General features: G+C 36.5%; 1 protein-coding gene across 3 annotated transcripts in view; it reads left to right on the forward strand.

The window, feature by feature from the left end:
* LOC145664529 (phospholipid-transporting ATPase ABCA3-like) overlaps positions 1 to 12,664 on the forward strand; it is a 705,558-nt gene that overhangs the window by 289,006 nt on the left and 403,888 nt on the right. For all 3 annotated transcript variants that reach the window (XM_081731273.1, XM_081731272.1, XM_081731271.1), the window contains exons 11-12: positions 5,094 to 5,249; positions 11,821 to 11,892. In XM_081731273.1, the coding sequence (XP_081587399.1) occupies positions 5,094 to 5,249; positions 11,821 to 11,892 (228 nt within the window). The remainder of the gene's footprint in view (positions 1 to 5,093; positions 5,250 to 11,820; positions 11,893 to 12,664) is intronic.

Genomic DNA, 12,664 nt, shown 5'->3' on the forward strand with positions numbered 1-12,664 from the left:
ATATTGTCGTACGAACTGCCTTTACACCATGGAAGTCTATGTAACAGAGATCTTCCGTCTAAGACATACAGAATATTGTCTGGCTCCATTTCCTCAAACTATGCGGTCTGCTGCTTGCTGAACTCTAGTATCGCATGGGCCAGTGGGGCTTTGTCTGCCTTACGCATCATGCTGGGTGACTCAAATAAAGCTGATGTGTGGGCACATAATTCATGCGCTAAGGTCTCCTCTAAAGATGTGCTGCCAGCATTAGCGACAAATAACAGTCTTTGAAACAAAAGATTCGAATCGACGGAGATATCGCTGCTGATTTTAACACTACTCGGGGATGCTAGAGTTTTGACTTTATCTGCACATTTCCACTTCACAGTGAACAGGTCTTTGCCAAATAGTTTCTTCGCAAGCTCTTCTCCAACTGAAAATAAATTATGGACGTTGACCGAGCAATCCGCTGTGACGCCAGTGGCAATGTTTCTCAACGATTTGTCTCCGTCAAATGGTGAAATGGGCTGCAGTCCTGCAAGAATGCGACCGTGTGTCACTGATATCACGTGACATTCTTGACGTTTCGGCTTCTTTATGTTGTTCGCTAGTGACATATGCTGTGTGAGTAAGAGTTTGCATCGCCAGATTGTACTCGGAGCATCCTGGCATTGAGAGCACCCACAAAGATCGTTGCATCTCCGACATTCCACTCCCATGGGTTAGACCTCCAGTGGATTTTAGCGATCTCATCAGAACCTGCTCTATGACTAGATCAGAGGACAACCCAGCCCAATAACGGTCTTCTTCTAATAACAACGAACCCATTTTGAAAGCTTTCGTGAACTGTTGGATTAACCGATGACAGCGTTAACATTGTTTGCAGGTACAAGCACGTCGACTTCAAGTAATTGAAGTGTCCTGCTGCAGCGAATATGGGAATGCACTTTGCTATAGCATCAAGGTGATCCTCCCAGCTTCCTGTTCGGTCTGCTGCCACAAGTTTCCTTGGTGTAGTCAACATGCGCTGGTATGCAAGCCACAGCTGACTTGTTTTTGATGTGTTAATAAGTTCTGACTTTTGTGCTTCTATTTTTTCTCGGGCTTCTTGAAGAAGAGGTGAAGAACTAGCTCCAGTTACAGTAATCTCACCCGACATCAGACTCTGGTAGAGAGAGTAAGCATCGTTGATAGTTCTGTGTGTTCCGTTATCGGTCTGCAGAAAAACATTTTCCACAAGCAATGCACTTAATGCGAGGTCAACCATCATGTGCGCACGGAAGGCTCTTGCTACGGACTTGCCACTTAACATATGTACAACCGAATTTTCTCCATAAAGTTCATGCAAGATTTCACGTAAGCCTGAACCATCCATCCGGGAACCAATTGCTCCTAGAAGGTTCATCAGAGTATGAAATGAGCCCAACAGGAGAACCGTGTCCTTAATACTGGTGTTATGTGCTCTGTCATGCAGGATACGTGAAGCTTTCCAAAACAGTGGTTGGTCTAAGATGATGATTAGTGTGACTTTATATTTTCTCGCAAGATTATTCAGGTACACTGAAGTGGAATAGATGCATGACATATCAGATGGATGGAGGTCAATAATCGGTAAGCAGAGAACAGTGGATTTCCCTGAATGATGAAGAGATGGATCTGCGTGAATGGCCTGCATCATTCCTGACCAGTTTGGTGTGCGTGACGGAAAGTGCCAGAAAAGTTTCCACAAAATATACAGGGAGCTTTTATTCGGTGATGGTGCTGTTACCAGTTCACAGTTGACCTTTTCAAGAATAGCCCTGGCTTCAGTGTATGCGTGAATGGGAACACTGGCAAGGGACTTCACATCAGCATCAGAGACGGGCTTCCGAAGAATGGTTAGACTGGTAGTAGTGGATAGAGTAATGGCCGCCAACATTTCCATACTGTGGAATGTGCCTAAACCACTCAGCGTTTGGAGATTATGGTCTACATTATCCACTGCAAAGAGGAGAGTCTGGTCTGCTGGTATTTCGATCACAAGATTACCAAATGTACTTGCAGCACAGCGTTCAAGCCGCTGCACTTCCGCGTATGAAGAGCAAAATCCCAGGTGATGCAGCGTGTCAATCTGGTGTTTCGATCGATAGTGGTGGTGCAGCTGCAACACCTAACTGCAGAGGAGCTAACATATCTCTTGGTCTGGCTGCTTGCATCAAACACTGGCAAATCGATGCTATTTTGGTTTCATTGTCCTTTTCGGCAAAAAGTATGGCATAGAATAGTTTAAGGCTAGGTGGAATGTACTGAAGGAATTCCTGAATGGTCAAGTCGCTGGGTGAAGGATATGTATCACTTCCAGTTTGTAGTTTGGATTTTATGTCGCTTTTGATCAGTCGAGCTACGGTTTCTATTATTCTATTTTTTCCTTTTCTTCACCATACTCTCGTGGTAAATCACGATATGCGCGTAGAGTGTGATTGGCAGTTTCTCAAAGCGTAATGAAGTCCTTTTTTCCACTGTCACTAGAAATTATAATTTTTTCAACGAAGTACTTCATTAGTTGACGCTTCATGTGCCGTCTGTCATATGCAATGTGATCAGTCCCTACAAGAAATGTGCCCATTTTTGTAACAAGTTCTCCCACAGTTAGTTGCTCACCATCGTGCTCTTCCAAATAACTACAGATGCGCTGAAATGCTCGGATTCTCTCATCATTTGTAGGTCGGCCAGCCCGGAAATTTTTGACGCTGACTGATTGCCTGTGCAGTATTGTTGAGGAATTGCTTTACCTGTTCGAAAGTTGATACTACATGATCTGTGATAGACACAATTTCCTGCATGAAGATCAGATGAGAAGTACTCAATTCGACCTCGGACAGTTTGTGACCCGGTATCGTTTCGTTCATTGCAACACTTTAAAATGCTGTGTGGCAATGCTTGTGTTTTCACTCGCACATTTTCTGATTTCGACACGTAACGGTCATCAAATAAGACAGGCGTTCCGCAAAACAAGCAGTTGCTGTTGCTGTTGAAGGACCCACCCGACGAGCGAGTAACTCGTTCTTGAATCGGCGATGACGTTTTTTCTTTCTAGGGCAATCGCAATATTTTTTTTTATCAATGTAACGCTTGCGACAAGAGACATGAACCACCATACTTGTAGCGGCGAGAATGCTACTGCCGCGTGCCTTACTGGCATTGTTCACTCCTTCAGCTCCCTTTTCTTAAAGTGTGATGAGGTTGTCAGGATCTAGGCTTCTGCAGATGATACACAAACGTGTAAGAGAATCAGCCATGGTTCTTCAATGCCTAGGTTCATGCATATGTAAAAAAGCTTATGGAACCCCATTTCCAACGACGTATCGTTTGTGCTCCCTATACCCAACGATTATCAGGGTTGCCAGAGCCCAAGAAAGGTAAAAGTACAGATTTTCCCAATTTGTTCAAGGTTTCTTCTTCTTCTTTTTCTACAGGTTGGGCAAAGGGGGCACAAACGATACGTCGTTGGCAAGGGGGTTCCATAAGCTTTCCAACGCGGTATGCTTCATGTCTCTGTGACAATTAGGGAGGTTGCTAGATCTAAGAAACAGAAGTTAGACCACAGTAAAAAATATACAGAGTGACCCTCCTTTGTCCGCGGTTCCGAATTTTTATCTCCCTTACTGTTGAACCTACGTCCTTCATTTTTTAATATTATTGTTACCAATGTCTGGTCTACGCGTAGGAATTTTTCTGCCGGAGTATAAGGACGTGCAGTGTTGCCAGGGTCCAAGAAATATTAATTAAAAAACAAAAATCGACTTTCTTCTTCTTTTTTTCTATGGGTTTGACATGATGGATACAAAAGTCACTTCGTTGCAATTTGTGGTTTATGAGCGTTCCAACGAGGTATCATTCATGTCTCTGTGTCAATTAAAAGGGCTACTAGAGCCTCCAAAGTAAAGGTCTACGATTTTTTCGAAAAACTATGGTCCGCCATTTTGAAACCGTTTTTGGGGGTGTTCCCGTGGTTCGATTTTGTCGGATTTTGAATATGTTATTGAGTAGTAATTCCTGAATCGAAAACTATTTAAAAAGCTTGTGTTGCAATTTTGCCCAGGTTGAGGGTATAATTGCTCTAGATTTCCTGGACTATTGTTCTAATGTTAATAGATATATTTCATGATTGTGTCTTAAGATGATGTTGTTACGTAATTTTTTATGCCATATTTACAAAATCCTTCAGTAACTAGTGCAAATAATAAATAATATTTAATTTAAAAACTATTTTAAAACTTGTTTATATCATACATAAAAGTAATGGTTTTCTGTTGAAAGTGAAACGGACACACAAATAACAATTTTTAATATTTAATCCATATTATCAGAGTTACATACCTTAGAATGACTAAGTAAACTTTTAGTTCACTTATAAATTTTTGTATTGTTACTTTAAACTCTCCTAAGTTATGTTCTGTAAAAATGTTGATTTTGATTTTTTATCATCTTAGTGGAATTAGAAAAATTCAATTTTGACATTTGAGATGTTATAAAAGTTAACTCTATTGAGGTTGAACCTTCAAACTCTTGAAGATTCAAAAGATGTTTTTAAAATATAGTAATAGATGAGTTTTAGAACCTATCGGAATATTTTTTGTATACTTCTTAGTTTATTTAAAACATGATTCTGAAACAGGCTAATGTAACAAAGTGAGTAAATTTGAGACAATTTCAAAAACTACTTTGTCTAGATCCATTTCTTTCGATATAGGTCGCTGTAAATAATTATTTTCGTATTCTTTTATTAACTTATAAATCTGAAAGGGCGTATTTCTAACCAATGTTAGTTAAAAGTCTTTTCTGCCACTTATGTAACAAAATAGCTTCCAATATAGGTCTTAATCACTTTCAACCAAGTTCTGTGTATATTTTGCAGAAATAAATGCATGTTCATTTAATAGACACAATAAATAAAGTACTTTAAATTTGAATGTTATACATACTAGTTACAGAAAGTGCGATATTCTTCAGTAAAGAAAAAGTAATATATTCTAACATGCATTTACAAGACTTATTTAAATGATAAAAGTTATAAAGAAGTACGCTTCTGTTTTCATGAATGACAATTGATAATTAAATATTGATTTCAGTTGAAAGAAAGGCCTCATGACAATGTTAGAAAAGAATCAGAGAACTTAATAATAAAACTTGGGTTAAAGGACCAAGCTAATATGCTTCCCGAGTGTCTTTCAAAAGGACTTAGAAGAAAGTTGAGTGTTGGTATGGCTTTGGCAGTGAATCCACAAGTAAGTGAAAAGAACAGCTATTATTTAGCACATAGATGATAAGTATAATATATAACTTTATATAATTAAAAACATAACAATTCTTTAAATATTTCTTGTATTATTCATAAAATTCTTCACTATACAATATTTCTTATTGGTCTAGCTTTTATTATTTCCATTGAATATTTATGATATTTTAAAAACCTAAATAAATTCAAGACTTAAAGAATTCAGTATTAGAAATTGTGTGTACATTCATTTCAATTGTGTAATTAGTACAGTTTTCTTGGAGTTCAGTCAATTATATAATTGTTAAAAACGTGAAATAAGTGAACTTTAAAAGTTCATAGCTACACTACTATGCGATCTATCGTAGTCAGGTCAAGACATCAGTGAGGAACTATCCAAATATCTATGTTTAAGAATGTTAAAGTGCTCGCACACTAAATTTTAGTGATGTAGGTGGAGAGTGGTTAAATACTCCCAAACAGCATTTATATATAAAAATGATTTTACAAGTATCGGAGATTCTGAAAGATAGATAATTGGATAGTTCACATACTGGTTCCTCAGTGATACCTTGATCCGACTACGATCGGTCCCACAATAGTGTAACTATGAACCTTTAATTTTAAGTTTTTTTTCTCGTTCTCCGGCACCCTATAACTACGAATCTATGCTCTTCCGAGCACAGGTCTATATGAATTTATTTTCTTATTTTGATGTGAGTAATCTATTCAAATAACTTTGGGACAAATTTTTGTAAGACTCTGCATAACTTGGTACAAAATAAACTACTTAGAATAATATAAAACTCATGATCTTTTCCTACACTAAACTTTGTTAATCATGGAAGCTTTGGTGAACCCAACATCATGAAGCAAGATCCGTATTGTTATTTTTATTTCCAATTCTGCTCTTCATGCGTTTAATATCAATACATTTATCTAAGAATAGTAATCAATTTTACGGATATCTCTAAAATATGATGCCAAACTCAAAAACACAGTAAAACTGAAAACAGTGTGCAATGTGTATCATTGTGTCATTGATTGAATAGTATTAGTAACAGTAACATAATCCAGGAACTAAAGTTCATTCAAAAGCAGCAAAAAATATAAAGTTAACCAAGAAAATTCTGTCGCTTTTCACTCACCACTTCAAAAACATAGACATGTCACCTAAGACATATCTGGAAGATCACAAACAGTCTTTATCAGCATTAACGCACTTCTGCCAACGTTCTGGAAGACCATGAAATCCATCTCTGTAGAACATGGTAAGCCGTGAAGCGAAGAAGGTATCAAGTGCATTTTGCACCTCTACTAATGATTTGAACTGGCGTTCTCTAAGGTGATTGTCCAATGAATGGAACAGATGATAATCGGACGTTGCAATGTCCGGACAGTATGGCGGATTAATAGTGTTTCCCATCAAGGCATAGAATGGTGTCCTAGGTCATCCTAGTTACATGGGGCTTAGTTTTGTCCTATAACAGGAGAACCCCTTTGCGATTCAGAAATCCTGTGTCCAGAGTTTTGAGTTTTTCTTTAACACGGGTCAACTGCTGACAGTACAAAGTTGCATTCATTCTCTGACTAGCTGGTAGCAGTTCCCGATGCACGATGCCACAAGCAGGCAACCAAACACACAGAAGGACCTTCTTATGGTACAGTTTGGTTTTGTCTGTTTTGGAACTGGTTCATGGGATGCTAACCAATGGTGACGGTACCAATTGAAATGGGGTTTAGGACCAACTTCTCGTTATATGTCAACACCCTGTCCAGAAATGGCTCCTTCCTCAGACGAGACAGTAAAGAAACACAGGTGACTGCTCGCGTTGCCTTCTGACTCGGAGTCTAATCATGTGGGACCCATAGATCAACTTGTAATGCTTCTCAAGTTGATGAAGGTCTGCCGAATGGTTTGCCCACTCACACTGAATTGTAGTTTCTGTTCCTCCCATGTCTGGCCACTGTTCGCCTGAATTTCTGACTGAAGATCTTCATTTTGTACATGTGTTGGTCTTTCTGTATGTGGTGCATCAAACACTGTTTCGTCTCCGTTCTTAAACTTGCTAAACCACCACTGCTCTGTCAACGTAGTCACGACCCTCACCAAAGGCCTGGCATATCTCTCGCCCCACTGCAGCGGCGTTTATTCCATATTTGAACTCGTACTGCATAGATGCCCTTATGATGCTCTGTGGAGGTCCCATGTTCATTCTGTCCTTACGCAAGTTCACAGTGTTAGTGAACTGCCACAGCCCAGTAGTATGTTGGATATACCCACACCAACAACTGATCTTCGCCTTATCTCAACTTGCATTCAACTTGCGGTGTGAGGGCATATTGAAGACATACCTATAGAAAAGCGACAGAACTTTCTTGGTTACCTTTATACCTTTCTGATAAAATTTTTAAAACTTGTTAGAAGTAAACTGTCTGTCACATAACATTTAGAAGCCATATTTGGAATGAAATGAAATCTTTAAGTTTTACGTCCCACGCGTATGTCTATTTGACTAAGGGAGACGATGATTGTGGGAAATGAATGAAATGATGGAATGAGGAAAGTGGGAGGAAACAGGAGAACCCCGAGAAAACCCACGCACACGGTGTTTGTTCACCACAAAGTCCACACGGCGCGCGACCTGGGATCGAACCAGGGACCCCAAGCACCGGAGGTGAACGCTCTACCACTGAGCCACCGCGCCTTCCAGAAGCCATATTTGAAGTGTAATTTTATTCTGAATTCCAACAATATAACGAAACAATATTAGAAAACTTTTTAAATTAAAAGAAGATAATAAGAACGCGATATAGTAGTTAATCATAATTCAATTATTAATCCATGTTTAGGAAGATACAGATCATGGTGGTGTCAAAAGATGTATATATTACCTTAGAATGTGTAATCCTTGCTCTAAGTAGCTTCCAGAATTAGAGCAATCATTCTGGGTTTAGAGTATTATTATTATTATTATTATTATTATTATTATTATTATTATTATTATTATTATTATTATTATTATTAATAATAATAATAATAATAATAATAATATAATAATAATAATAATAATAATAATTCTGCGTTTTGGCAGGTCCTGAGGCTAATGAGGTTTGTTTCATTTTCTTTTTCTTAATTTTCAGTTTGGGTTTGGAAATGTTTCTTCCATGTTTCTCGAATTTCAGCTTCTTCTTTTAACTAACAATATTTTCTTCTATGTTTCAAATCATCTATCACTTGTGTTCTTTTCCTTCATATTCCTCGTTTTCCTTTCATCTTTCCTTCTATGGCTGTAGAAAGAAGAAAATTTCTTCGCCAGATTCGTCCAATCCAATTCGAATTTCTACGAAGGCTGGTGGCTAGAAGCGTCCTCTTCTCTCCTATCCGTTTTAAAACATCTTAATTTGTTAGTCTTTCTATCCATTTTATCTTCTCCATCTTCTTCCAACACTACATTTCGAAGCTCTCTAAATATTTCTTCTCTGACTTCCGTAATGTCCAAGCCTCTGAACCACAAGGACGAATACTCCATATATAACACTTTGCCAAGTCTTTCCTTTGTCCAATATTAGGCCTGCTAGTTAAGAGTGATCTTTCTCTGTTGAATGTTTCTTTGGTTATTTCAATTTTTAATTTGATCTCTTTAGTGCAGTAAGCGTCTCTCATGAAAATAGTTCCTACATACTTGAAATGATCGACCTCTTCAAGTATTCTTTGTCCTACTCTGACTCATAAGGGCGCATTTCCACGGGATATTCTGATGATTTTCGATTTTTCGATGTTAATTTTCTTTCTATATAATTTCCAAGTGTCAGTTATTTTCTCAATAATCTCCTGTACTCTTTCTTCGGTTCTAGCTATAATAACCGTATTATCTGCATAACTGATCTTGTTAATGATGTGTCCTCCAATCTTGAAATCTCCAATTCCCATTAATGCTTTCTTCACTAAACATTCACTGTAAATATTGAATAATTGGGGCGACATGCTACATCTTTGTCTAACTCCTCTTCCAATCTCGACACTATTGGTTCCTCCTTCATTCAAGCGCAATTTGATTCGTTGTCCTATGTATAGGTTGCGAATGAGCCATCGGTCTCTACAGTTCACCCGAATTTCTTTAAGTATTTGCACGAGTTTCGTCCACTTGGCCGTGTCGAAACCTTTTGGCCAGTCTATGAAGCACAAACACAGCTCTTCCTTTAGCTTCAGAACTCGTTGTGAGATAATTCTCATCAACCCAATGGCTTCTCTGGTGCCTTTTCCTTTCCGGAATCCAAATTGATTTTCGTCCAACATATCTTCTATCTTGTTTTCCAGCCGTCAATTCAGTATGCGCGTAATTATCTTTCCAGTGTGGGAAATAAGGCTGAGGATTCTGTGATCGCTGCACTTCTTTGCTTCCTTTCTCTTGGATAATGCAATCATGCAGGACATCAAGAAAGTTCTGTGGCCATTATTCACTCATGTAAATCTTGTTAATAAGTGAAGTCTGTACCTTCATTGCAGGCGGAAATAAATAAACAATAGAAGCAGAAATACACTAACAGTAAAGAAAAATAGTAACAGTCTTCTCCAAAAAAAATACTTGCCACCAAACTTTATCTTAATGATCGTATTTCTGTACCGTCCGCATTGAAATTTAATAATTTAATTTGAAATAAAGATCTCAAAGACCCACATAAGATTCTCATTTACTTGTTCTGATCCCATTCTCGGATAAGAATATGGGTATTTCCAAGGAGTTGGGCGATCAGCTTTCTCTTTGAAAAAGGTTATACAATTCATTAAGGATACTATCCAATAAAATGACTACTAAATTTTAAAAATATAGAAGTGTATATAAATTTAAAGCATAAATCAAGAACTTGGTAATAAATAAGTCTTATTTTACAATTAATTAGTTCAATTATGAAAACTATGTAAAAAAAAAACATGTAACGCAACATATTTTTTAGTGGTCACATAATTAGGTCTGTATTTATACACGGTAAGTAGATAGCAAATTTCCATGTGCAGTATACTAAAAATAAATAAATAAAGAGATTGAAGTGTGTACACTGAAAAATAATGTCCAGGACACTGAAATGAAGGAAGTTTTATACTGAAAACAATGTTGCCAATTAGCTTGTGATTTTTTCTCCTAGAGAAAAGGAGCGCAAAATTTTTGAGGGTCGTAATATATCTAAATACGGGCCTGCTCATAATATGTGTACGAATTATTATTATACTTCATATGTCGTCTGTTGTTTACATTTATATTGACTAATATATATTTTTCGCTGTGTATTAACGTACTGTAAAGCAGGATGCATTTCTATATGTCACTAGCCATGAGAATGTAGTAAAGCCCAATATAACGTAATTAAAATATCACTCACTGTACACGCTTATAGAAAATAACTCAATATACCTTGGTATACGAAAAATAAAACAGTTCCATGTTTACTTATATTATATTCTATGATATGAGTGAATCCAAGAAAATTGTAAATTTAGTGCATAATAATTACGTACTGTTTCAAATAATATAACAAAATATATGCAATATACTTGAATTCATTGATAAATATTAATTAATTTAATTTATTGAGTAGCATTCAGAGTGAGTCGTTTAGATATTTGACATTCGTAAGACCTGTTGACACGGAGAATTCGAACTACTTAGACTTTTAACCAGTTTGCCCGAATATCAATATAATAATAATAAACTGCATTTATAGACATATTTGATCTCAACTGTATCTTTATTTTCTTATTGATCAACAGCATCACGTAGAGTTAATAGGTGCTTTCAAGAATAATAATATTAAGAACTCTGTTGTTATACTCTCGATATCTCTATTTTTTTCTTATAATTAATGTTTGAGAAAATTTAACCAGATGATTGGCCATGGGATCGAGAGCGCAGCCTTCGCCAAGTAGGCTTTGTGATGGACAAACGCCATGTGTGTGTTGTTTTCGCAGTTTTCGTTTCATTATTCTCAGTGGTTTATTGCTCGAAATTTAAAATTTAAAATTTAATCATGATACAGTATATCAGTTAGAAAAGTAAATTAACTTGTGTAATAAGAAGCGTTCTTGCATAGCGCATGGTAAATAAATAACATACTCGTTAATGCCGAAAAATGTGGGAAAGCTATTCTCTACATTTATTTTTCAGAAGTCAACAGCTTCGTCAGTCAGATAGCGAAAAACTGAAGTAGACGCTGATGAATCCTTATAACACAACATATATCTTCCTGTAACGGAAAGTGATAACTTAAGGTTGTTTAAAGCAAAGTGACTAGTAGTTAAATTTTGTAAGCAATATGTCATTTATAAGGTTTTTTCCTAAAAGTAATTCTTGTGTAGCCAGATGTGAACTACGCTGACGTCAACGCTTTGTATTAAAGGAAAACAAATGTTGTGTTATGTGAATTTGTCAGAAGCTACTTATCTTTATAGACCTCTGACTGACACATGGTTTTTTGAAACATTTCAAGAATTGATTTTGAAAATGCAACATCAGTGAGTATTCATATATTTGTAAAGGTAACATTGGTTTATTTTAATGTTTAACTCTTTTCTGATGTTTTAGATTATGGTTTTGGATGAGCCAACAGATGGAATGGATGTGGAAACAAGAAGAGACATTTGGAATACAATTTTGGTACGAAAATAAACCTGTTAACTTTTTTATGTACTAATATATATAGGAAATTATATACTAATACACTAAAAAGTTTCCCACCCATTTCTGTCCTCAGTGAACTTGGTCTAATTTCTACTTTTATTTCTATTTCTACGAGATCCATCTTAATATTGTCTTCTCAACTGCACCTAGGTTTTCCTAATGGTCATTTTGCTGTTGGACTCTCAGTTGAAACATTGAAAGACTTCCTAGTTCTTTAATATTTAAATCACTTTTTCCATATAAGAAATTAAATCAGAAGTTATCTAGGTGGTTTAATACTTAGTCGCCTGTTAAATAGTTTCACATTATCACCACAAAATGATTTAAAATATGCACGTAACTACTTTCATACATAGTTTCAAGTCAATATTTTTTCTAACTTGAGAAACTGATGCACATACAGTAAATTTTATGGTAAGGCTGTACCTCTGGCAATATTCCATATGTTTGACATCAGTTACAAGTAAAGAAATTAATTCCCAATCTTGCTATCTTCAAAAATATATCAGTCATGTAATACTTTAAAGGAGAATTTCAGCAAATATTAAAATGGTTGTTGGAACTCTTCACGGTAGTGTTCCCCTACTTCTAGCCTACATTCAACAGCGGGTAACTTAACCCCATAGCACTTCAAAGACCATATCAAGTAAACAAGAAAGATATGGACCGCGCTTAATATTTAATTCACACCATTACATAATACAGCAAACAATAACTTCATTACAATGGGTAAAGCTAATGTAAGGCA

Source organism: Thermobia domestica, chromosome 11 (genome assembly GCF_964235325.1).
Source record: "Thermobia domestica chromosome 11, izTheDome1.hap1.1, whole genome shotgun sequence".
NCBI lineage: Eukaryota > Metazoa > Arthropoda > Insecta > Zygentoma > Lepismatidae > Thermobia > Thermobia domestica.